The sequence below is a fragment of the Prionailurus viverrinus genome, chromosome B1, assembly GCF_022837055.1.
Source record: "Prionailurus viverrinus isolate Anna chromosome B1, UM_Priviv_1.0, whole genome shotgun sequence".
Classification (NCBI taxonomy): Eukaryota; Metazoa; Chordata; class Mammalia; order Carnivora; family Felidae; genus Prionailurus; species Prionailurus viverrinus.
The window spans coordinates 186,139,284-186,167,189 of NC_062564.1; the positions used below are offsets into that span (position 1 = coordinate 186,139,284).

At 38.9% G+C, this 27,906-nt stretch overlaps 1 protein-coding gene across 3 annotated transcripts in view; it reads left to right on the forward strand.

The window, feature by feature from the left end:
* The first annotated feature begins 2,916 nt into the window (after window positions 1-2,916).
* The window catches only part of SEPSECS (Sep (O-phosphoserine) tRNA:Sec (selenocysteine) tRNA synthase), a 36,628-nt gene continuing 11,638 nt past the window's right edge, over window positions 2,917-27,906 (forward strand). Inside the window, exons 1-8 of one of the 3 annotated variants that reach the window (XM_047856703.1) lie at window positions 2,917-3,124; window positions 3,954-4,108; window positions 6,490-6,608; window positions 6,987-7,145; window positions 10,084-10,237; window positions 13,696-13,798; window positions 20,966-21,095; window positions 21,218-21,309. In XM_047856703.1, coding sequence (XP_047712659.1) covers window positions 3,011-3,124; window positions 3,954-4,108; window positions 6,490-6,608; window positions 6,987-7,145; window positions 10,084-10,237; window positions 13,696-13,798; window positions 20,966-21,095; window positions 21,218-21,309 — 1,026 coding nt within the window. In that variant the 5' untranslated portion in view covers window positions 2,917-3,010. Of the gene's footprint in view, window positions 3,125-3,309; window positions 3,656-3,953; window positions 4,109-6,489; window positions 6,609-6,986; window positions 7,146-10,083; window positions 10,238-13,695; window positions 13,799-20,965; window positions 21,096-21,217; window positions 21,310-27,906 lie in introns of those variants that run through there. The other 2 variants (XM_047856701.1, XM_047856702.1) reach the window with 2 other exon arrangements.

Genomic DNA, 27,906 nt, shown 5'->3' on the forward strand with positions numbered 1-27,906 from the left:
AGGAATGGCCTGATTCCACCAAGGATAGAATAAGTACAATAAATAGCTGAGGAACTCCATGCAAAGATAGCAGAGTTCAGACCCAGCACTGACTTACGACGATGGCACAGACTTGACAGGCCACAAGCAGCAAGGCACAAGGGTCCTCTGCGTGTACCACATCTGGTCAAAGGCTGGGGGCCACAGTGATGGACAGTGCAGACCATGTCTCAGTGGAGTCTCCAGGAAAACTGTGGCAAGGAACAAAGACCACCCAAATAATAAACAGAGACTATTCATTCAGAGCTTCCTATAGCAAGGGAGTTAGTCACCATCACTCACATTTGGAGACTCAATGGCAGGCAGAAGGGTGGAAAAGCTTTATGGTGAAAAAAATGGGAAGGGTTCAGGTATGCTCTGATTGGGAGTTGTTAGCAAGGGGAAGATGGAGGTAGGCTAATTAGAAAAGGGCATCTTATGTCATTGGTTTAGGGAGCATACTTGGCTTTCTCTGGTTAGTCCTGCGTTGGAAGCAAGTGAAAAAATTGGGAAGCTGGAAGTCATTGACTGAGTCCTAACTGTTCTGGCGAGATTGCTGCAGGGGTTTTGGTTTGGCTCCCTGGTCTACTTACTGCAGAGATTATGGGTTGGGGTTCTTACGACATCAGACAAGGTCTAGTCCTTGTCCATTTGTACAACCAGTCCATCAAGGCAAAGATGGCATTGAGAGATTACATCTCATTTAATCAAGACAATGGTCTCCTCCATGTTCCTATTTTACAAATGGGGAAAGTAAAGCTCAGGGAGTACGAGCAATGTACCCAAAGTCAAACAACTAGTGACACAAGCAAAATTCAGACTATGAATGTTGGATCTATGTTTAACTATGTTACATCTTGTAAAGACAATTAAATTATCTGATGTTGTGGTATTAAAAATATTAGATGCCTGGGCACCTGGGTGGCTCAGTCAGTTGAGCATCCAACTCTTGATTTCAGCTCAGGTCATGATCTCAGGGTTGTGGGATCGGGGCCCACGTTTGGCTCTGCACCGAGTATGGAGCCTGCTTGGGATTCTCTCTCTCTCCCTCTCTCCCCCACTTGCACAGGCACTTTCTCTCTAAAGAAAAAAAAGAAAGAAAGAAAGAAAGAAAGAAAGAAAGAAAGAAAGAAAAAATTAAAAAAATGTTAGATGTTCAATATTCATTGGGTGTGTGAATGGGTGAAGATAATATTGGAATACCTCTTTTGAAATTGCTTCCACAGCCTGCAGTTTTTGAATAATTTCTATGAAGGCATACCTTGATGATGGATTTAGTTTCTGGAAACAAACATTTTTCCAAATTAAGACTGGTAAGTAAGGTGAGAGAAACTGCTGGCTCAAAAACCTAGAGTGTCCACTCAATAATGAGATGGGTCTTGCACTTACATGTGATTGACAAGATAGCTTTGAAGGCTTTTCCAAAGAAGTTGCAAAAATAGTTGTATTTTGGGAATAAGAACTGAACTCTTCAAAAGTTTGAAGGCTGATGTTTACTTTAAAAAATGAGCTAAATTCTCATTATTTTTGTGGCTTATATTTCTGTGTAATTTTACAAAGCTTTTAAACCGCCTATCATTCAGATAAATTTGAATTTGTGGCCCATCTATTTTGTGTTTAGTTCTGTGCTTTGAACACAGATATCCCATATAGCTTTCGTCAAACCAGAGTTCACAATCTAGTTGAGGAAAACAGAAAATTAACAATGGAAATGCAGCTTGACAAGTACCAGGCTGACAAATGGTAGGATGCCCTGGGAACATGTAGTAGGTACAGTGGTGAGTTGGTACATACTAAACAATTAATTCCTGGGCAGCAGCAGGGAGGTCAGGGCCTGATGTGTAGCAGTTGTTGATTTCCATGGTGATTGCCACTCTACCATGGCCAATTCCAAACCCCCATCATGATGCCCCTAAACAGGGAGTTGGAAAGAGATGTGCGGTGGTACACCATTACGTTGTGTTTCCACCACACGGATATAATAGAGGTGAATAATCTCAGAAGCGCACTTTAAACAATAGAATGTAGTAAAAATAAGTAGGAAGTGATAAAGTTTGTGTATTCATCACTTTTGCTTTTAATATAATTTAAAGTGGCTGTATTTAAAAACCAGCTCACAAAATTACCGCACATTTAACAATCAGCTTTTGCAAGTGAGTATGAACCAATTCAAGTGGACTCGAGCGATGTCAGCAATTACTGTAGGCTCACCTAAGGAGAAAAGTGCAAGGAAGTTGAAAGCAGGGATCCTATCTTTTCATTCCTATATATCCCATACCTAGCCCTGGGTTGTTTAATGGTCAAAGCAATTCATTAAATCAACATGAAAATGTTTGTAGTCCCTACTATATATTCTGGGCACTGTTCTAGGCGCTTGGGGAGGTATGGCAGCGAAAACCAAGTCCCTAGACTTTAGGAAGTTTATATCCATAGGTATGTGGGCGTGGGTGTGGGGTATACAAAAAAAAAAAAGTAAAATCAGTTGGTGGGTGACAAGTATTGGGGCTTTCTGTAGTGCAAAGGACGGAAGGAGCGGGACACGGTTATTTCGTAGCGGGCTGTCAAGGCAATAATAGGAAATGTTGGGACGTGCAAAAAGGATGAAAGGTTCTGCAATATGAGAACTACTGTGTAAGGCTGAAGCACAGACTGCGCAACTCTCACCATTCAACGGAGTTGGAACACATAAGATCCGAAAGTTTTTCTGCAGAGAAGTTCACATAGCTCCCCTGTACTTTCCTGGGCCCCTCTGCACAAGGGCAAACTCTTCCTTTAAGCCCGTCTCAGGAGCCCGCCACACGCGCAGACGTCTGCGCATGCTCAAGTCCACGCTTGCTAGTGCACCATCTATGCGGACTGCGCATGTGCGAAAGCGAGACGCGCTTTTTGTCCCAAGGCCTTGCCGTACCGTCCAGGCGGCGAGTTGCGTCCCGGTTCAGTAGTGGGTGCAGGGTGTGTCGAGTGTTCTCTTGCTGCGGTCGCCACCGCCGAAATGAACCGCGAGAGCTTCGCGGCGGGCGAGCGGCTGGTGTCGCCGGCTTATGTGCGGCAGGGTTGTGAGGCCCGCCGCTCGCATGAGCACCTCGTACGGCTGCTTCTGGAGAAGGTACCGAGCTGTCGGGCCCCTCTCCAGCCGCAGCGCCCCCCCCCCCCTCCCCAGCCTCCGGTTCCGCCCAGCGCCCCGGTCGTGCTGCGTCCTGCCCACCCGCTCTTCTTTGCTGGTTGAGACCTGTCCGCGGCAGTCTGTCGCAGCTTGGCAAGCATTGTGCTGAGTTGCTGCGCTCAGCTCCTTCTCAGCCTCACCAGAGTCAGCAAAACCCAGAGAGTGTTGTGAAGGGAGCGTGCGGGAGTCGGGATTTTGAGTCTGGTTCTTTTCTAACTTCGGGATGTGGAAGTCCCAGTTGCTACTGTTTTGTTGGCGAAAAGGGCAAGGTTCGCATCTTCCGTCTTCCACTACTCCCAAGGACTCACGGAAGGAACACTTTGTTTCTAAACCACGACATACTAGCTCGAGCCAAGAGCTGCCCCCGAACTTCACAGGTCTCGTTCCTACCGGTATCCCGAATTTTAATTTCACCGACGTTTGACAATCCCTAGTTTCAGCAGCCTGGTTGGAACAGTCCTCGTTGAAGATAAGGTTTATTGGTTTTCAGTTACTTTAACTCATTGAAACATCAAACCTGAGTAAATCTCATCGTATTCATTTATTATCACTTCTGGCAATCTGTAGAGAATTGTAATGCAGTGTAACGAATGTTTTGCCTATTCGAGGTTTCCTCATAGTGCGGAATTTATGTCTGAAGTTTAGAAAGCAAGGAGTATGGCAAAATACACATTACAAAGTTTAAAAAATGTATTGAAGTAAGGTCCTGGGGGATGGTTTTCTTCAATATACATGTTTTGTTTTGTTTTGTTTTGTTTTGTTTTGTTTAAAGGGCAAGTGTCCAGAGGATGGTTGGGATGAAAGTACACTGGAACTCTTTTTGCATGAACTTGCAATCATGGACAGCAACAACTTCCTGGGTAATTGTGGTGTTGGTGAAAGAGAAGGGAGAGTGGCATCTGCATTAGTTGCTCGGCGTCATTACAGGTATATTTTTAAAGTAGAAGACATCCCCCCCCCCTTTTTTTGTTAAAAACAATGGTGGTAATAGTAACATATTAAATTATACAATGTCCATTGGTAACCTACTTCTTCCCTATTCAAATGGACATAGAAACTAGATGCAACAGGGAGATGGAAACAATTTGAGTATATGTTTTTCAGGACAGTAGGATGACAGTGGTGGCTATTCTGTCAGGTTCTGGGTGGTGAACAATACTGCCTATACGTTCCGTTAATAACGTTTAATGTAATAAGCCTGTTTGGTTGTAAGAGTTTAAAGATGTTAAGGTTGTTTATAGTTTGCTGGGTCTTTTTTTGTTTTGTTTTAATTTATTTAATGTTTATTTTTGAGAGAGAGAGAGACCATGAGCAGGGGAGGGGCAGAGAAAGAGGGAGACACAAAATCTGAAGCAGGCTCCAAGTTCCGAGCTGTCAGCAAGAGCCCAACACAGGGCTTGATCTCATGGACCGTGAGATCATGACCTGAGCTGAAGTCGGCTGCCCAACCGACTGAGCCATCCAGGTGCCCCAGTTTGCTGTTTCTTTTCTAACATTGCAAGTTTTTTTTTTTTTAAGAGAATGATATGTAGGTAGAACTTTAAAATGTTGTTCATCTGTATCTAAAATGAGTTATTTTATAAATACCTTGCTTTGTTGCAGTAGATGCAGGAAAGATACCTTAAATTTGATTTTAGATTATTAAGTCACCTTTTTCTTTTGCAATATTTTAGAGAGCTTTTTATTAATTCTGTTAACCATTTAATTGGTAGTATTTCCAAATATGATCATTTCTCTGTTCTTCAAAGTTTCCATGAAATATAGGTAAACTAGTAAACACTCGTGTCTTGAAATTTGCAGTGATGAAACTCTTCTGCAGATAGTAGAATTTTATTTCAATCAAAACCATTGCAGTCGGAACTAATAATAATAATGAATCTATAACTTGGATGAAAAATTCATGGTTAAAATGGGCTGATAACATGATTTATAATATTTGTAAAAAAATGCTTTCTACATTAGGTTTCCGGGATAATGAAGTATAACACTAGTGTTCTGTGATAATCCCAGTGTGAAGGATTTCTGATCTAACTATAAAGTACAAACAGACTTTTGATTCTGAAGAATATTCAGAAGTGTCTCTCACGTGTATGACATCATCTAATCAAAATGAGTAGATTTGCGCACTATTTTAAGGAGTAGACACAGTTGACCTTTGACCAATATAGGTTTGAAATGTGCAGGTCCACTCACATGTGGATTTGTTTTTGATGAATATAGTACAGTACTTGTAAATGCATTTGCTCTTCCTTATGATATTCTTAATAACATGATCTTTTCTCTAATTTACCTTATTATTGGAAAACAGTATATAATACACATACAAGATATGTGTCAATTGACTGTTTATGTTATTGGTAGGGCTTCCAGTCAACAGTAGGCTATTAGTAATTAAGTTTTGGGGGAATCAAAGTTATTTGTGAATTTTTGACTGTGTGCCCCCCCCCCAAACTCCTGCCTTCAGGGGTCAGCTGTAGTATTTTTAAAATTAACATGATATTTGAAATAGCAGCTTATGCCCATGGGAACTTAGTCCACTGCTCTGGTTAAGGAAGTGGGAAGAAAGAAGAGAATCTGATGTTACATATATTCTGGTTTTCTATTGCTGCTAACATACACCTCGAAACTTAGTGGCTGAAAACAATCATTTATTATTATCTCTCACAGTTCTGGGGGTTAACTGGGCTCAGCAGGATGATTATTGCTTTCTGTCTCTCATACAGTTGTAGTCAGATGTTGGCTGAGAATTTAGTCATTAGGTTCAACTGGACAGTTTGTCTAAGTTGACTCACTTAGATGGCTGAGAGATCAGATGGCCTCTCCAGGTGGCATGGGCCTCTCCAGGTGGCATGGGCCTCTCCCAGCATGGCAGCTGGATTATGAGAGGGAACTCCCACAAAAGCAAGCCCTTCAAGAGGTCAGGTGAAGCTTTAAGGCTTCTTTGACCTAGATCAGAAATTCCAGACCATCACTTCTTGCTAGATTCTTCCTGGCCAAGCAGTTCACTAAGGCCAGTGCAGATTCAATGCAGGGGAATTTGATTCTCTCTCTCGGTGTTGACAATAGTGTGTAGCATAGGGGGAAGAGGAATTGATGGTGGCCATCTTGGGAGACTAGCTACCACAGTATAAATGATGAATTTGTTTCAACTTAACTAGGATATTTTTACATTGTTAATAGTGTATGAAAAATGTCTACAATAGTCAAGTGTTGCCTGTTGTTTTGATTATTGTGTCTGTATACTTATACAGTGGATTACTTAGAACACTGAATATTTTTGTCCAGTTGTTGGCCCATTTTTTGCTTAGGTTCATTCATGGAATTGGACGATCGGGTGATATTTCTGCTGTGCAACCAAAAGCTGCAGGTTCTAGCCTTTTGAACAAAATTACCAATTCTTTGGTCCTGGACATCATAAAGTTGGCTGGTATGTACTATGTTAATCATAATACTTTTGGCTGACCAGCCATACACACTTTTGCCTAATATCTTTTATTAATGCCTCTTTCCAAATAGGTTATAAATGGCTTTTGAAAAGATACATATATATATATATATATATATATATATATATATACATATATATATATATATATATATATTTTAAAACCCTTTAGAAAAAGATGGAAAATCAGAACCATAAGCCAGGAGGATGAATTTGGCAGTGAGCCTCCTGAGACCAAGGACAGAAGCAGCACTAAGTCTATAACTCTTACTATTTAATTGAAGAAGTATATCATTTCTTTATGAAGGGTGCTGGTTTTTCAGTGGAATAACTAATTTCTCTTTTACTTCTTATTTTTAGGTGTCCATACAGTGACCAACTGCTTTGTAGTTCCTATGGCAACTGGTATGAGTCTAACCTTGTGTTTCTTAACATTACGACACAGAAGACCAAAGGCAAAATATATTATATGGCCGAGAATAGACCAGAAGTCCTGCTTTAAATCCATGATCACTGCAGGTAAAGGAAGAGGAGCGGCATATATAATGCAGAAGATTCAGACTGTTTATATAGAGATAGATGAATGAGAAAGAAACTAAGCGTGTTCCTATTCCTTCCCTTTATTGTCATAAAATACACATAACAAGATTTACCATTTTAATCATTTGTAAAGGTATAGTTCTCTGACATTAAATACATTCACATTGTTGTGCAACCATTGCGTAACACCAGCTCCAGAACTTTTTCATCCTCTTAAACTGAGTCTCTACCCATTAAACAATAACTGCTCCCTCCACACTACCCCCATTTCCTAACAATCACCTTTCTACGTTCTGTCTCTATGAATCTGACTACTCTGGGTCCTTCATATAAGTGGAATCAGAGTATTCGTCCTTTTGAGACTGGCTTATTTCACATAGCATAGTATCTTTAAAGTTCATCCATGTTGTAGCACGTATCAGAATTTCTTTCCTTTTTTAAGGCTAATATTCCACTGTGTATATATACATACATATATATATGCATATATATACGTATATATATTTCACATTTCGTTTGTTCATTCATTCATTCATTGATGGACACTTGGGTTGCTTTCACTTTTTGTTTCTTGTGAATAATGCTGCTATGAATATGGGTGCTTAAGTACCTGTTTGAGTCTCTGCTTTGAATTCTTTGGGGTGTATACTCAGAAGTGGAATTGCTGTATCATATGTCCCCATTTTAAAGAATATGATTACCCGTCTCACAAGATTGTTTTGAGGATTAAATAGGATGGCATATGAAATGCCCAACGGCAATCCTTGGAGCATAGACTGTGCTTCAGGAATGGTTGTTGCATATACATAAGTGGAATACACATAAATTATTAGCATGAATCAAAGTGTAAGGATACAGGGGTACCTGGGTGGCTCAGTTGGTTGAATGTCTGACTCTTGATTTTGGCTCAGGTCATGATCTCATGGTTCAGTTCATGGGATTGAGCGTCAGACTCCACACAGCCTGCTTGGGATTCTCTCTCCCCCTTACTCTCTGCCCCTTCCCTGCTTGCACTCACGTGCACACGTGCACACACTTTCTTTCTTTCTGTCTCTAAGTTAAGAAAGAAAGAAAGAAAGAAAAAGTGTAAGGATATAGACATTATTAAGGACAAATGAGGCAGAAACTCTACTTTGGTATTTTAGTATTTGGCTTGATTAATTCAAGTCGAATTTGAGAATTTGAGGTTAATTTTGAATGGCCTCAGTGTGTTGTATGAAATGAACTGTATTAGGCTATAATTAAACTGTATAAGTAATCCTAAAGAAACTCATGTAAAGGGATTCATAGAAGGACATATAGCAGAAACTGACAGACTTTTAAAAAATATTCTGATTTATTTTAAGTGGCGTCAAGTTGTTAAGTCTGTTTATTTATATCATGTTAACCAAAGAACTAATAACCAAACCTCTGGGAAAGATTGCCATGTTGAAAAACTGGAGACTTTTCCAAAAGATATTAGGATTTGTACTACAATTTATAGTTTATCCTTTCTTAGGATAGCCTAATTCTTAGTAAATAAGATAGTTGTATCCTCAAAAAAAATTGCATTTTAAAAAGTTTTAAAAGCAAAAATAAGATTGTGTCTAGAGAATTTGAGAAGTAATAGAAAATCAGCTGTAATTAGGAAGCTACTTATTTAAGTAAAGTTTTGTGTGTTTGTTTTGATAGCTGTGAAAATACAGGTATAAAACCTGGACATCTCTGCACCAACATAATTGAATTGATTTTATAGTGGCCAGGTTTTTATAGTTCTGTAGATAGAATGCAGACAACTTGATATAGATTTTAGAACACAAAACTACTTGCTCATAACTGTGCTTTAATTTGTTGTGTGGTCTTGTGAAAGCCACTCAATTTTCCTAAACTTCAGCACCCTTATCTTTGACACGAGTGAGGTCAGCTAAATGGTTTCTAAATCTCTTACAGCCCCTAAATCCATGAATCTAGTCTGCTGTGGATTTGCTATTTGGGAAGACTCAAGATGTAACTGCATAATAACTTTATGTGTAAAATTTCCCAAGTTTAGTTTCTATCCAGTTTGTAAGATTTAAGCACTTATATTTTACTTTTACCCTAAGTACTTACTAATATTACAAAATAATTTAGTTATCTAAATGCTTTACATGTTGGGATGAGCACTGGGTGTTGTATGGAAACCAATTTGACAATAAATTTCATATGAAAAAAATAAATGCTCCATACATTATTTAGTGTGTATATTGCACATACAACTCTTAATGTTCATGGATCTCTAAATATTCACCATACAAGATTACATAGTTATTATTTGGGTAGACCTTTGAGCATATGCTAGTTAAGTGTACTGATTCAATTGAAAATTGGGAAAGTTTTTGTATGTAAGTTATAGAAGACCCTTGTAAACTATGAGATGGGTCAGTGATCATTAGGCTACTAAAATGCATTACTTTTTCCTTAGCAGTAAAATATTAACTTGATTGTGATTTGTTTTGGTACTTCAATTGTATTATTTTTTTGTTCATTCCTGACATAAGGTGAACTTAGAATGAAATGTTGCCAGAGAATGAGTAGATTTACTTTTCTGTGGTCTGAAATTGTATGTACTAAGTGATCCTTTTATCAGTGACTGTGTAATTACTTTTATAGGTGTCTATTTGACATTTGTTTTCCTTCCCAGAAATAGGCATATCTTTCTGGGCATATCTGAGTGTTAAATAGTTTTGTGGTCCTAATTGTGGTCTAGGGGTCCTTCACATTATTTTGACCTGCCTTTGACTCATACCAGTATTGAGCCAGGTCTTTATCACTAGGGGAGGGTTCACTGACCAAATCAAATATTTAGAGTTCTTATGCAGAATGGCACTGTTTCCTAGAGTTCCAGGATTTTTCTTACTTTCGTTTACCTAACACTTTGATTTCGGATTGGCTTGGTTAGGTTTTGAACCTGTGGTGATAGAGAACGTGTTAGAAGGTGACGAGCTGCGCACAGACCTGGAAGCAGTGGAGGCTAAAGTCCGGGAACTTGGGCCCGATCACATTCTGTGCGTTCATTCTACTACCTCCTGTTTTGCTCCAAGGGTGCCTGATAGGTAAATAATTTGTAAATACTGTCCGGTAGATGTTGATTGGTCTTTTAAGGGAAATGCAGACATACTAATTGTCAAACATGCTTAAGTAACACGTGGCAGTAAATAGGTGAATGGACCGGTGGAGAAACGACAGTGGTTTGGGAAAATGAAAATTTGGATAGAGAAGTTGGGAAAACAACTAGTAGCAAGTGGACCTGAGCAGACAAAAAACATCTCTGTTTTCTTGTTTGTTCCTGTTTCTAATCTCTGTGTATCTTTTCCTCATTGTTTTGTAGAAGTTTCTAAGCATAATGTTGGATTTACTTGTTTTCATTGCTATCTCCATTTCTTTGATCTTACAGTAAGTTTTCCTATGTAAGAACTATCAGTATTAACGGATTTTTAAATAGAAAATTTTAGGATTATTTATTGCCTTTTGAATTCTTTTAATTGGAAGATTAACTCACATGTACACTCAAGTGTTCACAGTGGATGTCTTTGCATTTTGAGAAAAATGCATACATTTAAGAAAAGCAAGGACACTTAGGTCACTCTGTTGTTAAGCATCTGGCTTCCGCTCAGGTCATGATCTCACAGTTTGTGATTTCGAGTCCCACATCCCCACATCGGCTGAGCTGGAGCCTCGCTTCAGGAGAGCATTGCTGCTCCCTTTCTCTCTTCTCTCCCTCTCCCTCTCCCTCTCCCTCTCCCTCTCCCTCTCCCTCTCCCTCTCCCTCTCCCTCTCCCTCTCCCTCTCCCTCTCCCTCTCCCCCTCCCCCTCCCCCTCCCCCTCCCCCTTGCTCACTTGCACCTTTCTTCTCTCAAGAGAAAAGGGAAGAAAAGAATAAAGAAAAGCAGAAAGGGAAAAAGCAAATGTTTACTCTTTAAAGGGTGTCCACAAATTTTTATTCTGGAAATGTAATAGGCCTGAGTATAGTAATACAGATTCCTAGTTTTGACAGCAACTGTTTCATTTGAACATTTTGAACTGATGTGCTAATAATTTGTGAAAACTATATTGACTTGGACTATTTTTTTTAGGTTGAGTTGTATATACTTTAGTTTTAATTCATGGAATCACATACTTTGGCAGTAATGAATGTATGTTAATTTTTATCATTTTACTATTATTATTACTACTTATTATTATAGGCATGTTTTAAGAGACAATTTTAAGAGCATGCTTTTGAAAATTTACCTTGTTATGTTACTCTGTGGATTCTATTTTAAGATTATGTTACATATGCTTTTGTTGTTTATTCATTACTTACCAATCAGATTTTAAATTAGTATTGAAATATTAAAAAAAATCCCTATTGTTCTTCATTGATGATATTGCTATCTAGAAGAATTTTAATGTGATAGAAATAAATCCCGTTTCTAAAAACAGCACATGGATATTTGTGATAGATTTTTTTAGTGTTTATTTTTGAGAGAGAGAGAGACAGAGTACGAGCGGGGGAGGGCAGAGAGAGAGAGGGAGACACAGAATCCAAAGGAGGCTCCAGGCTCTGAGCTGTTAGCACAGAGCCCAACGCGGGGCTTGAACTCACGAACTGTGAGATCATGCCCTGAGCCGAAGTCAGATGCTGAACCAACTGAGCCACCTAGGGGCCCCTATGTTAGATTATTTATGCTTGAGGATAGTTTTGTTTCATTTTGACTTTTTTTTGGATGTTTACAGTATGCTTGGTGTAGGGTTAAGTATTTTACATGTATTATCTCTTTTGGAAACAAATCACAAAAGTTTTTTATCAGTGAGCAAAATTCTCATGTGCCATTTTTTTTAGTTGTGTTATATAATGACTGTTTCTGGTATGGGTGAACTTTAGGAAAATGGTAATACACAGTTGTAGTAATATGTTTGAACTTCTGATTTTATTAAATTTAAAATATGATTTTATTTCATTGCATTAAGCTTAATTCCTTTATAGTCTTAATTTGAATAATTGTATATATATGTTGTCTTTATTAATTAATTTGACAGAGTATTGTGGGGCAAAATCAGTCAAAGGAAATGTAATAAAAAAGGATATCATTTTTTCTATTTGACAAGCTGATCTTCAGTTGGCTGCTAAGTTAGAATACAATTTGATTCACATGTAAGATTTTTGGTCTCTCCTTGCCTTTCATTAAATACCTTTATGTACGCTCTAAACGTGAGCAGACTTCCTCAATTCTGAGTATTTAAAACTACTCACAAGTGATTCTTTTTTCTTTATAAAATAGCACTTTATGTTGTTATAGTATCTTACTGTCAAGGAACTTTGTTATTAAGGAATGTTTTCATTAGAACACAAACACATCAAAGTGCATTTTATGAAGAAAATACTTGGGTGTATCCCAGAAGGTCTAGTTTGTTAAAAACGACATCTGATTAATTTAAGTAGTAGAAAGGTTCCTGTGTCAATTTGTGAGCTTTATGAAAATGAATGATAAAATGACTCTTTAATTCATAATACTTTAAGGAAGTAAACTGAAAACTTAGGACGAATGAACAGAATAATGTCAGTCCTATCTGTACTTTAAAAACATATTAACGTGTATCTACTAAAAAAGAAAACGTATTTGGCAAAAGTAAGTAATAAAACTATGTAATAGATATTTGAAATACATCCGTGTGGGAAAGAACTTTTACTGAATAAAAGTGCTTTGCTTCTAGATTCTTTATATTGTAGAAAGAACATTTTTTAAAAATTTAACTTTATTAAATCATAGGATTTAGTCTTAGCTTCACAGCACGTGAAGACATTTCTATTAAGAGATCACCTCCGTCACAAGTAGTAGTTAGTTTCTCAGAGGAACATCATTTATTACATTCTAATTGAAATTTATTACCTTACTTTACATAGAGTTAGACTCTCAAATTGTTTTAATATAAGGAGTGTCAAATGAAAAAGTAAGAGTGAATTTAAAACTGGCAGCTATTTAAAAGATTCTTTAGTTTCCAAGTTGTTGGAAAATGTTATTTTGGTACTGAAACGTTTTAATGTTCTGTATTTTTTAATACATTAAAGTCTACTTGAAAATGTATTTTTTACTTTATGAGATGTTAAATGTGAGATTTCTTAAGATTTCGAGATATGCTAATTATTTTGCAGATATTAGCTTTAGTATAATAAGCAACCAAAAGCATTTAAAAATGAGCATACCACCTTGTAAGGGGTCATTATAATCTGCTTCTTGCTTTATATATATATAGGAAATTTTAAAGCGATTTAAAAGCTACCATCTATGTAAGTTTTTATAAATACCCGTTTTCTCATTTATTGGTAACATTATTTTAAAAGCTTTTTTAGATTTATCCTAAAGTGCCTGCTGCTGAATTTTATGCTAAAATTCTGATACAGAAATTTCAATTTTCCCATTTTTTTCCTAGTGTACATTAAGAATAACTATTAAATTAGAAAAGTTTTCACACTGTAATTTATAAAAGCACAGTAAAAATATGTCTTTCTGTTGAATATTTATGTCTGTAGATTAGAAGAACTGGCTGTGATTTGTGCTGATTACGGCATTCCGCACGTAGTCAACAATGCGTACGGGGTGCAGTCTTCCAAATGTATGCACCTCATCCAGCAGGTAAGAGAGTTTAGAAAGATGCGTCAAGAAACAATGATTTTAACGTATTACAGGATTATTACTTTGTTTTTCTTACAACTTAATGTAGTAAAATCAACTCTGTAGCATCTTCAACTTCATGGCGGATTAGAAATTAGCATTTTATAGCCACACAGTAAAAATCATTCTTCTTTAATGGTAATTGGACTCCTAGCTTTGGTCAAGACCAACACAGAAATACTTCAGTAGCTTATTTTTTGTAACTTTCTGAGAACGTTTCATTACCAGTATTCTCATTTTTCTAATCTACTGGATTATTGTCTTTTTTAAGATTGATGATTGATTCCATATTTAACATTTAAGGAACCACTGTACCTCATTATCCTAGGCTGGAAATGGCCTCACTTATAAACATTTTAGTGTATAGCTATGGAATTGGCAGGGTTTAAAACACGTGATGATTTTGTTTTTACAAGCATCAACTAGATCCTGGTCATCTGTTTTAGATTCACGTTTTGAAAATGTGTCTGGGCATCCCATCCCGCTCAGAATAAGAATCTTGCCATGACCTGCAAGGCTTTGTGTCTTCAGACCTCTGCACCTTCTCCAGTTTCATTCACTTGTGCTCTCCCTCCCATCCGCTGTCTCTGGGCCTAATTGCCTTTTTTTCTGTGCCTCCCGTGTGCCACACATGTGTGCACTGCCCTGTTTTTACTCTTGCTCCTTCCTCTCACTGGATTCCTCTTCCAGAGAGTTACTTGGTGTCTTACCTCTCTTGAAGTCAGTGAGACTCTTTTAGACTCTCTATCTAAAATAACAGGGTCCTGTGTCTTGCCTGCATTTTCTGTCTCCTTTTTTGTATTTTTACCAGAAATGTTGATTTTAAGGTACACATTTTTCCACATTATAACATCCCTGAAATTGGGGTGTCTTAGAATCAGTGGTGTCTGATTAACATTGTAATGTTAATTGGTAATGTTTTTTCTTACCTAGTAGTGTGGAAAATTTGGATGCTTCTTAAAATTGATGACCTCTTGCTCTGTTTTTCATAGCACTTCTCACCATTTGATAAGATATTTATTTTTTTATTGTCTAGTTATTGGTAGTAACTAGAATTAAGGTTCTGTTAGGGAAGAGACTTTGTGACTTTGTTTTGTTCGCTGTTATGTCTTCAGTATTTAAGACGGTCTCTGGTACATAGTTGATACTCAATAACTGGTTACTGAAAAAATTGGATGAGTAAATGAAGTATTATATCTACTACAACGATTCTTTATACTGTATGAGGATGTGGATAGGCGTTATCCATGTATGGTGTAAGTTACATAATTTGTATGCATAATGTTGTGAATCACATACTCAGTTTGGGCACATGTGGTTTGTGTTACGTGGGCAAGACTTAACTCACAGATTATCTGTGATCTTCTCCAGTGTGGTGGTGAATGCTTCTTAGCCAAGTAGATCCTATCTGGAAAAAAAAATTTTCTTGGAGCATGCTAGTATCATCTCTCATATAAATGTGGTTTATATGATGGTATTAGCTGATCTGCTTAATTTTTTTTTAATTTTTAATGTTTATTTATTTTTGAGAGATACAGTCCGAGTGCAAGGGGGGGTGGGGGTAGGGCAGAGAGAGGGAGACACAGAATCCAAAGCAGGCTCCAGGCTCTGAGCTGTCAGCACACAGCCTGATATGGGGCTTGAACTCACAAACCGTGAGATCGTGACCTGAGCCAAAGTCGGATGCCACTGACTGAGCCAGCCGGGCGCCCCTGCTTAATTTTTTTACTCAAAGGTTGTACCAGTTAGGATGCAGTTGGCTGCAAGTAAAAGAAACCCAACTCAAATTAGCCTAACCAGTGAGGAAATCCAGAGGTTTACATAACGTCAGAAGTCCAGAGCTGGAGTGGGTGGTAGGCATGTTATGTCAAGGAAGACCATTCACCATTTCTTCCATATCTTTTTGCATTATTCCTGAACTTTCAAAGAACGTTTTCATCACAATTCTAGGCTAGATTATCTCCAATGTGAATGGTAGCAGAGAAAAGCTGTATAATTCTCTACACTGGAAATCTTGAAAAACATTTTATTTCAGTGATTTGTTTTTATGTCTCCTCTCCCTTTCCCCTTTTCCTCTTTAAGTTTTATCAGCCTCAATTCTTTTGAAAGTTAAGCACATCAGCATTACTAAAAGTTCAGAAGAGTGAGGAAGGAGTAGAATATCACTCATAAACCTGTACACTAACAAATACCCTTAATAGTTTGTGTCCACTTTCTTCTCATTTTTATATGTATATTCCTTTTTTACAGTAGTGACAGTCGTTGTGTGCGTTTAGTGTTAACTTTTTTAAACTTAGTGCAAAAAATATTTAATTTTTATAGATGACATTTCTGTGTTCTCCACATGCCTGTGAAATCTTCATGAAGATCATTTCAGTGATTCCAAAACATTCACTCAGATATTATATATTTAACTCGGAAGTGCTTAGTGTTGTGGTGCCCATGGTATAATTTTGAATACTGGAAAATTTGGCGGCATAACTGGAGAGATTAAGACAAAGACAGTGCGTTCCAGGATGTGATGTAGAAGGTGCCAGTGGAAGTGTGCTTCATGAATGCCTGCCTTTGTCGTCCCCTCTCTTCATCGGTGAGGTGAAAATCTTAACCAGAAAATAACACTGTAAGATGGGTGGGTGAGTGGTTTTTAAACACAGCTGTTGTATTGTCACAGATACTGTATTACCTTCTAAAATTAGCATTTCTTAAAAAAAAAAAAAAAACAGTACTTAAACATTTGAATTTTCCCAAATTGGCCCTCACAAAGAGAGGTGTCGGCACTGTTGCTTTAAACTAAATAAATATTTGGGTCTTTTTGAGTGCCACTGCTGTTTCATGATGTTCTAGAAAATGAAAGTTAGCTTTCATTCATCTCAATAGTTCTTAGTGATATATATACCATTTACTGAGTACCCACCATGCGTCAGGCATCCTCCTGGACTTTTAAAGTTTATTAGCTCAATCCTAACAACTTAAGGTGTACTTATTATTTCTGTTCTATAAATGAAGAAGCAAACTTAGAAGGATTAAGTGACTTGCCCAAGGTCCAGTAGCTACAAAATGGCCCATGTGGTTCAGTGAGGCTTCAAAGCCCCATGTTTTCCTTTAAAAAACAGCGTGCTGAAACTGTAAACACTTCCTTGAGAAGACAGCAGTGTAGTAATCAAACCGTCAGTGAAGAAAGAGCTATAGCTACAGCGTGTCAGCTTATTTATTTATTTTTATTTTAAAGATGCTGCCCCAGGGTGACTTAATCCTCGGCACAGAAAGCATTCTGGTAGGCACGTGTCGTTGAAGTCAGCTCTGAACAACCTGTGCTTCTGTTTCTGTGCTAAACTGACTCATTTAGAAGACTGATGGAATATGGATAGTAGGACGGATTAATGGAGAAGGATGTGGTAGAGTCACAAAAATACATAGGATTAATCTTTTTAGAGTCAGAATGGATTGTAAGGCTCCCGAAGTGTGGGAAGCAGTGGCTTCGCTTATTAAGAATTTGAGAAACGCCTTGGATCCTCTGTCTCCTTCTCTCTCTGCCCTTTTGCCCTGCTTTCAAAAATAAGTAAACATTAAAAAACAAAAGAACTTGGGAAAAGTAGGTATTATACCACTTATTCACAGACCTAATTCTCAGTTCACTCAACAAACATTTACAGGGTTTCCCTCTGTGTGCCAGGCATCAGGTTAGGCACTGGGGATACAGGGGCAAATACAACAAAATCCTTATCTTCACGGAGCAGAAGCAGACAGTAAGCAATAAGTACGACGGGCCTTGATAAATGCTCTGGATCGGGAAGGGGGTATCAGATTAGATGGAGCGATCCAGAAAGTCCTCCCCAGGAAGTAACGTGAGCAGAGCCCCGAGTGATAGGAAGGAGTGAGCCACGCAGCTCTTTAGAGTCCAGACCGGAAATAACAGCAAGTGCCAGGACTCTGAGGCAGGAATGTGCTTGGGGTATGCAAAGAACAAGGAGGCCAGTATGGCTGGACCAGGGCAAATGAGGGCGGCAGTGGTAGTAAAGAGAAGGGAGGTGTGTCAGCATTTGGGATTTTATCCTTGGTATGGTCGTCAGCCATGGGAGGGTTTTGAGCAGGAGAGAGACGTGTGATTTGTTTTTTGACCATCGTTGGGCTACTATGTGAGTAATAGACTGTAGGAAGGCAAGAGTGGAGGGCTGTTGCAGAGCTCACATGAAATAAGTTGGTGGCTCAGGCCAGGAGGGTAGCCATTAAGGTGTTAAGAAATGGTTAGATTCAGATGTATTTTGAGAGTGGCTCTCACAGGGTGTACCGATGGATCAGATGTGAGGTGTGAGGAAATGAGAATTCAGAGCCCAAGGCTTTAGCTTGGGCAGTTGGAAGAATGGAAATGCCATGGGAATAAGAGTTTATTTTATAAACCTGGGCTCTTCCTCCAGATTACCTAGGTTTTAGTCCCTGTTGTATCTTGGATTACCTTGGTGACTGACTTCTAGTGAGGTGCTTTAACTGCCTGGATTTGAATCCCAGCTGTGCTGTTAATATTAAGTACAATCCTGACCTTGGGCAGGTCGCTTTAGTTTTATTGTCCCTTAATTTTCTCATCTGTAAAATAGCAATTATAGTAGCATCTACCTCATATGGTTATTACAAGGGTTAAGGATGTGAAGTGCTTAGAACAGTACCTGATGCACAGTAGGTTCTCAATAAATACTGGCAGAAATTATTATATGAACAAGTATCTGTTTTATTTGCTATCGTTGTCCCTAGAACCTTGGACAATGTTTGGCAGCTGATAGGTGCCCAAATATTTCTTTTGTAAATAAACAAGGAAATGAATGAGCTGGTAATTGACAACCCTTTCCTTCATAGAACATGCTCGTATGATTCCTGTTTTATTTAAAAACCCTTTCAGGGGCGCCTGGGTGGCGCAGTCGGTTAAGCGTCAGACTTCAGCCAGGTCACGATCTCGCGATCTCGCAGTCCGTGAGTTCGAGCCCCGCGTCGGGCTCTGGGCTGATGGCTCGGAGCCTGGAGCCTGTTTCCGATTCTGTGTCTCCCTCTCTCTCTGCCCCTCCCCCGTTCATGCTCTGTCTCTCTCTGTCCCCAAAATAAATAAAAACGGAGAAAAAAAAATTTTAAAAACCCTTTCAGCCTTCCGGTATTTTTTTCCTCCTCATTGATATCCTCTGACTCCAGTGAGTGGGTCTAGCTTGCTTTTTCATCTTTTTTGCTAAGCAATTTATCAAATCATACTTGATGGATATTAACTAAACTTACTATGGTAATCACTTCATAATGTATGCATATATCAAATCATCGTGTCGTATACCTCAAACTTCTACATACTGTGTCAATTATATCTCACTAAAGCTGGCATTTTTTCACTTAAAAATTTGAAAAAAAACCATACTTCACTTCCACATTTTTTTGCGAAGTTTCATCTTTTAAAAATATTTAGATATTCTGTTTCTTTGATAAAGCCATTTGTTTTTTGGGAGCCTGTTTGTCTTCTTGCCATGGAGTGTGGTAGTGCCTTTTATGCTCTCTGGGTTTTAGCGGTGAGGGGATTCTAGCAAAGTCCAATGCAGTGGTGGTTCTCTTACACTCCTGTACCTGATTTAGGCTCACGTTTCTCTCAGGAAGCCTTGGACAGTACTGAAGTGTTAATAAAAGACAACTCTTAACTGTTCCTCTTTATTTTCACCTTCTGCTACTTTGTGTGCTGTTCAGTTATTCTGTTAGTCTTTATATGCTTCTCTCTGTTTTCCTGTGATACAGTGAGCTTTTCTTTGATCATAGTTTATGAGGAAATTAGAAGAGTCGTAGGGAAAGGTTGAGATTGAAACAATCATGCAGTAGCTTCCGAAGTAGTCTGCTTCCCTTTCCTGCTTTTGTGTTTCTACCGATTGCCTGGATCTGGTCTCTTAGATTAGGCCAGCTATCTGCTCCTTCTATTCTCCCTGAGATATGGATGTGGAGGGAAAGTGTGAAGATGAAGGTCAAATGTGGTTATATTAATAAGAACGTAGATTGTGAATACAGATTGAAAATCTGTCACTACAGATAAAGAAAAAAAACTATCTTAGTTGAAATTTAGATAGTATCTCTATTTTTAAGAGGAGAAAATTGAAGCACATTAGATAGAAGGTCACAGACTATGTTGGATGGGGACTAGAACTTAGTTTTTACATTTCTAGTAGGTAAGTATTCATTTTTTCACGAGAATGTTAGATTTTCACTTGAAGTTCATTTGCAGTGGAATAAGATCACCTAAGATTATGACATTAGGAAACACGAGTTCTTTAGAAACATTGCCAAGAGTATACAAAAAAGATTCCATTAGTTGATATTAAAAATAAATTTTCTCTCCTGTTGTCTGAATGGTGGTAGGAGCACAGATTGTCGCTTAAAGTGGTCATGCAGGTAGTAGATTATCCAAGCATCAAAGAGAAGTACAGTACTTAAACGTATAGCTAATTGATTGGCAACATGGGCGGCTAACGTCTATTAGATTACGGTGGCCACTCTTGTTTAAAGTTAGTTAATAGTTGCAGGACCCACTGTTGGCATTTATTGTCAAATGGAAGATCACAGATGAGAGACAAGGGAACATTAAGGTGAAAAGCTGAGTTCTCACCTGAACTACTACGGAACGCTGCCTTCCTACCCAGGGTGTTGTGAGGAGTTAATGATTTGTTTGTATGAAAGCAGGTTGTAAACTATAAAGTGCTCTTTTACATAAAAGGAGCAGCATTTAAAAACTCATTTAAGGGGCGCCTGGGTGGCGCAGTTGGTTAAGTGTCCGACTTCAGCCAGGTCACGATCTCGCGGTCCGTGAGTTCGAGCCCCGCGTCAGGCTCTGGGCTGATGGCTCAGAGCCTGGAGCCTGTTTCTGATTCTGTGTCTCCCTCTCTCTCTGCCCCTCCCCCATTCATGCTCTGTCTCCCAAAAATAAATAAACGTTGAAAAAAAAAATTTTTTTTAAACTCATTTAATACTTAAAAATCCTTTATTGGCACTGTTACAAAGAAAATTAGAATATTTGATCTGATATTTCGTGCATTGTTTAATGGTATTTACTTGTTAATAGCAGTTGTCGTCTCTTTTTCTAGAAGCCAATCTGTAATACTACATGTTACTTCATTCTAGGGGGCTCGAGTTGGTAGAATTGATGCTTTCGTACAGAGCTTGGACAAAAATTTCATGGTTCCAGTAGGTGGCGCTATAATTGCTGGCTTTAATGATTCCTTCATTCAGGAAATCAGCAAGATGTATCCAGGTAAATAAATCAGTTGCTCTTCAGAAAAAGTAACTAACAAACAAAAATTCCATTTGTACCTAGGCCACTATAATAAATTTTAATTTCCCTGCCCTGAATGTGACTTGTTCATCTTATTTCAGGAAGAGCTTCTGCTTCACCTTCTTTAGATGTCCTTATTACTTTATTATCACTTGGATCAAATGGCTATAAGAAGCTATTAAAAGAAAGAAAGGTAAGTTTTCCATTTCGGTACAAAATCATACCCTTGACTAAAATCCTTCCATATTACTGGTGTTTTTGCCTTTTGGTCTGCCACTTGGAAGGCATAGCTAGCTAGTGTGGTCCTAGAGCATTTACTTTGATCTGGAATCACCCCAGGGGGTTTCCAGTGAATCGTTCTCTCCTGTCTGTCCAGATATGGTGAGAGATCTTGGACAAGTGAGTTTGCTTTTGTTTTTTTTGAGAAACTCCTACATCAGAGATTCTTACTAGTTCAGTAAAAATCAGTTCATTTATCACTTAAAGATAGAGGCCCTTGAAAAACAAACATACAGGTTTGTTTCCTCTTAGTTTTGGGAAGTCTGAAGACTTGTATAGGTGTGAGATGTCAGTCACAGGAGAAAGAACCAGGTCAGAAGTTAGCTAGCTTCTCATTCTAAAATAATAAATTCATCCCTTGTCATTACTGCAATGCTGAACTCAGTGGTTATGTTGGCTGTGAAAAGAAAAGTGACATTTGTGCTTGAAAACTAGACTTTGTCTCCAACACTAAAAACTAGCTTTAATTAATTCAGGACAACTCCAGAATTGTAGACAGAGACAGTGTTGGCAGGGCGGGTCAGACTAAAATGTTTTATTCATCTCCCATCTGGGAGAGCTAGCGGCCCCTGGGACAGTTTTTGTATCTGTGTAACTTCCCAACCATCAGTAGCAGTTGAAGTCCCTTAGATTATTAATAGCACTTCACGTATTTTAAGATACTTTATGTATGTTTTGTGGTAGATCCTCTCAACGGCCTTATGAATATGCAACAGAAGTTGAAAAATTTTGTTCCCTGTTTTACTCTAGTCCTCGCACCGCCCCCCCCGCCCCCCAAAAAACAGTCCATAGGAAAGTAATTGTTTATATTGTGAGGACCTCTCTTAATACTTATGTGATATGGAAAAAGATGCTCAACATCACACGTATGAAAACCACGGTGAGGTACCACTGCACACCGCGCAGAAGGAAGCTGGCAGTGCTAGATGCTGGCAAACCTCTCAAGCAAGTAGATCGCTCAGACATTGCTGATAGGAACACAAATGGTACAGCAACTTTGGAAAACACTTTCGCAGTTTTTTATAAAGTTAAACATATGCTACCATATAAACTAGCCAGCCCACTCCTAGTTCTTTACTCAAGGGAAATGAAAATTTATGTCTGTACAAAAACCTATACGTGAATGTCTGTAGTGATTCTATTCAGTATTGCCAGACCCTGGAAACAACCCAAATGTCTGTCATCTGGTGTATAAACAAACTGTGGTATATAATACTCAGCAATAAAAAGGAACAAATCACTGATATGTGCAACAAAATAATGGCTCTCAAAATAATGGCCTTATATTAAATGAGATAAGCCATGCTCAAAAGATACATATTAAATGGTTTCATTTGTATGCCATCCTGGAAAAGGCAAAAAACATATCAGGACGGAGAAGAGATCAGTGGTTGTCAGAGTCTTGGGTTGGCGAGGGGACTCCTGGGGTAGTAAACTGTTCTGTATCTTGAGAGTGGGAGTGTTTTCATAACTGTATATGTTTGTCCAAACTCATAGACGTGAACCCCTGAAAACTGGGCCTCCGAAACTTTACTGTATATAAATTATGCCTCAATAAACCTAACAAACATTTCCAAATGATTTGACTAAAACTCCAGTTTGATCAACTCCCCGAAGTGATCATCACGGTAATAGATTGTTGTAGTTAAGAGAAGACCTCAACAAATCTTCCAAGGAGCCTTTTCCATATGACAGATGAGACCTGTTTATAGATGAGCAAAACTATCACCTGTTTGTATTGTTCATATGAGAGTTTAGTTGTATTAAGTGCCCGTGGGTCTTAGCTCTCCTACAACTGGTTGTTTTACTATGGAAAAAGCATTTGAACTTGCAGATTTTTTGTGAGGTGTTTCTGTCATCCTCATTTTTACGGGAGATGGAAGGATAAATAATGTGTCTGAGGTAAATTGTGGGCCATGGGTTTAACGCTAGGCAATTGGGCCTCTGATCCTCTATCTTAACCTCTAAACTCTGCCACTTTTTTCCTATATGGGTAAATAATCTAGCCTGGTAGCTGTGTAGTTATCTTACATAGCTATAAATCTGAAGACTTATGTCTACCAATACGCAAAGGAGGCAAAGGCAATGAATGAATTTAGCAACCCTGGCCAAAAAAGCTCAGTTGTATTTTAGAAAGGATATAAGGTATTTGTACAGAACCGCTGTTGATGGGGAGCTGCCCCTCCCTGACTCCAGGTGATCCCAGTGGGACTGTCAGTGACAGTGTTCTTTCCTCCTTTTGTCGGAGCGGTGGGCATATGACCCGGCTAGCTTGGTTCACAGGTGGGCATGTGGAGGTCGGTTCCTTCCAGCAGACTTGATAGAGTCTTGAGAGAGGGGGGGTTTGCTGCTTTGGAGATAGTAAACCGTAAGCCTATGATCTTATTACTCACCTGCCATACTTCTGGCCTCACCAAGAAAGCCTTCTTGGGACTAGAAGATCTAAGAGGGAAAACAGAACTAAGAATCATCTGAGTTTCTGGATCCAGCCATGCCTCCTTGTAGACTTGGCTGTAGATGAACCAACACATTCCCTTTTTTGTTTTAAACTACATTTCTGACACCGATACTTGTGATTCCTCTTATGCCCTTGAGTCCTTCCTAATGTTTCCCAACATTCATCTCCTCCTTTTCCCTTCCGCTGCTACCGCTCCCTAGCTCAGGCCCTTACCATATCACCCCTGGATGGCTACAGGAATTTACTAATTCTCCTTCTAATCTGTAGCCTACTCTCATTTGCTGTGTTGTAAATGAGTGTGCCAGGTCAGTACTTTAAAGTTTTTCAAGTTATTCTGCTTTGAGTTCTGGTTGCCTGCAAGACAAAGCTTACCCTGCCATCATGATCCTTTATAGTCTGGCCCCCACATTATGTTGGCAGTATTGGACCTTGCTTGTTCATTTATTCAGGCAAAGAAATGTTTATGCTTAGGCCCTAAGGTCAAATTCACCAGTGAGACTCACGTAGTCTCTACCCTCGTGGAAGTTATAGTCGGGGGAAATCTGGATGTTAAATAAATAATTACAAATCTGTTTGGCTTTATGTAAGGACAAGCAGAAGATATGAGAGCATGTTTCACCCAACCCAGCTGGGGCACCTAACCCAGTTTTGGGAGGGTTGGGGAAAGCCTCCCTGACGAAGTGGCATCTGTTCTGTGAAGGTACAACTTGTGCATTTATTAGACTCTTATGGTGTCATCATAAACTAGACTGGATGGCTAAAATACCTGTACAACTCTTACCGGGTATTTTTTTTAAAGTTTTTATTTATTTATTTTGAGAGAGAGAGAGTGCAAGCAGGGAAGAGACAGAAAGAGAGGGGGAGAGAGAGAGAGATAGGGAGGGAGGGAGGGAAGGAGAGAGAGAGAAAGAGAGAGAGAGAGAGAGAGAGAGAGAGAGAATCCCAAGCAGGCTTCACACTGTCAGCGCCTGATGTGGGACTTGATCTCAGGGACCTGTGAGATCATGACCTGAGCCAAAAATCAAGAGTCAGGCACTCAACCAACTAAGCCACCTAAGTGCCCTACTTACAGGATATTCTAGACTGAGTCTAGAGAGCAAAGTCCTATGCAGTTCCAAGAGAGTTTGTTCTAGATCACTTCATAAAATTAACTTTCCTTTATGATAAATTCAGATTCAGTAAGTCTGGAGTGGGGCTAAGACAACTGCATTTTTACACTTGATCTTAGCCAAAAGGCCAAGAAGCGCTAGGACAACTGCATTTTTAAGAAACTTCCCTGATAAATCTGATGCGCATCCTAGTTCGAAACCCATTATTTTGGAGGCACACAGGTCACTTGTATCTATAACAGAAACTTGGAGAAGAAACATAACGTTTTAGCATTTTAGTACATAGGTAGATAATATTTTATGGAGTTTGAGATGGAGCAAATAAATATCCCAAAATATCAAAGGTTTAAAAATATAACTTGTTAGTTATCTGTTTCTGATCTCTTTAGTTGTCCTAGTTATAGTCCTTTCTTGTATTGTTGTTGCTCTTTGCCTTCTAATGGTCCCTCTTCAGATTTGGCTAAAAATTCATTTTTGGAAATATAAGATCTCTGAGAAGACTATTACATCAAGTTTTAAGTTAGACATTTAAAGATTATTGTTATCATGTAGATAGAAACTTTTAAAAAATTTTTAAAAATTTATGTTTATTTATTTTTGAGAGAGAGAGAGAGTGGGCGGGGGGAGGGGCAGAAAGAGAGAGGGAGGCACAGAATCTGAAGCAGGCTCCAAGTTCTGAGCTGTCAGCACAGAGCCCGACACAGGGCTTGAACCCATGAACCATGAGATCAGGACCTGAGCTGAAGTCAGATGCTTAACCAACTGAGCCAGCCAGACGCCCTGAAACCTTAAAAATTTCTATATGCTGTTATAGTATCAAATAAGTGTACTGTTCAGCATTTCCTATTTCTGTTCTTCAATTGAAACTATATATGATAATAGCTAATAAAATTATGTATTTGCTGTAATAAACTAGTATCAGTCTTGAGTGATTTTGTAGTTAAGTTTATTTAGCTAGCATATTAAACTGATTATCTGAGTGCATACCCCCCAGAAATCACCATCAGGGGTGTGAAATGAGACTTGGTCCTTCTGGACGGGGAGTCTGGGAGACTAGTGTCCAGCCTGGAGCTTGCATTCATCCCTCTGGGCTTAGCATCCTTTGCTTGAGGCGCTAGATGCTCTTCAGATGTTGGTTGAATGAACTAACGGGAGGTATTAGGGAACACCTAGGTTTACTTTGGCGTGGTCATCTCTTGTTTTACGCAGAATAAGTATCTTCCAGTTAGAGAGCAAATAACTTTTGATACTGACGTTATGAACTAGATGTTCTCATAGGAATATTTCTCAGTATTTCTCAATACTCACCATAACTTGTGAAAAGGAATGAGTTAAAATGGTGATAACCTGTTGTGTGTAACAGGTGCTATATCAGGCTACTCCTCTTCCAAATTTATTTCCTGACCGTAGGATTTTGGAATTGTTGATCTTACAGGGGCTCTGTCATCTTTTTGGAATCTAAGAATTTCTGTGATGCCATGGTTCTTCTGACTTCTGACATTTAGGGTTTGACTTTAAATTTTTCACATACATTTAGATGATTCCAAACACCCATGCGTGTGTACAGTTTGCTCAGCATAGCAAATCCACCTGCCTTGAGAGTGACCTGTAGGAATATGTAGCTTAACAAGTGAATAGATCCAGCAGGTAGCCCCGCTCTGCTTCTCATTGGGACTTTGTTCTTTGTTAATCATCGAACAAATATTTTATGAGACTAATTTTATGTCTAGTGATATTTACAAGTTGGATGGCTCCATCTCAGATGTCAAGAAGTACTTGTCTTTGTAACATCCGGAACTTTTTTCTTTTCCTTTTATCTGGATGGAATAGAGTGGAATGCACGGGACGACAAGAATAGGATTATAGCTATGGGGTGTTGGCATGTGTCTATGAGAGTCCTGCCAGCTAATGTTAGTTATTTTAACCAGAAAACTCTTTTAGGAGGGAAAAGTAGGTGGGTGGAAAGTTGGCATTTTTATGAATGTTTGCTGTATGTCAGGAGCTCTGCTAGGTTTATTATATTCATTATTTCATGTACGACTTAAAGCAAGTTTGTGAGGTAGGTATTATCCCCATCTTACAGATAAAGTTGAGGCTCAAAGAAGTCAGGTACTTATCCAAAGAGCACAAGAAATGCCAAAACTGGGGCGCCTGGGTGGCGCAGTCGGTTAAGCGTCCGACTTCAGCCAGGTCACGATCTCGCGGCCCGTGAGTTCGAGCCCCGCGTCAGGCTCTGGGCTGATGGCTCGGAGCCTGGACCCTGTTTCCGATTTTGTGTCTCCCTCTCTCTCTGCCCCTCCCCCATTCATGCTCTGTCTCTCTCTGTCCCAAAAATAAATAAACGTTGAAAAAAAAAAAAAAGAAATGCCAAAACTGCCACTGAAACCCAGGTCTGTGTGGTTCTAACGCCTCTGCGCTTTGTGTCTTAACCACTCCCTTCCCACTGCTTCCAGTCGCTCGTCCAGCACTGGGGGCATGGTTTCCTGCTCTGTGCTAGGCATCAGAGCCATAAAAATGATGATCTCGCGACCCTCTCTTCTTCGCTACTGGAGGTATGTAAAAACCTCAAAGACTAATGTTTAAAATTCTTTGTGTAGAATTTCTTAGAGACTACCTGTAGTAGTAACATTCAAAGTATTAAAGTACTCCTTTGAGAACCCTGTCATTGTGAGTGAATAAAAGTTTACTCTTTAACAACTTCATTCAACAGGCAGGGCTCTTCACTGAAAAATCTGGATGTCCTCCATGAGCCCTAATTGCATGTATGTGGCATAAATATTGTTTTTTTATTGGATTTGTTGCAGAAGTAAGGGCCTCTTTTGTTTAAATGGACTTGCTTTTGAACTGTGAAAATTTAATCGTGATAGTTTATCGGTTCGGCTCTGGAGAAGCTGAGGCAAAGTTATTTTGCTTCAGCTGGAGCTATTTATATACCATCACTGAG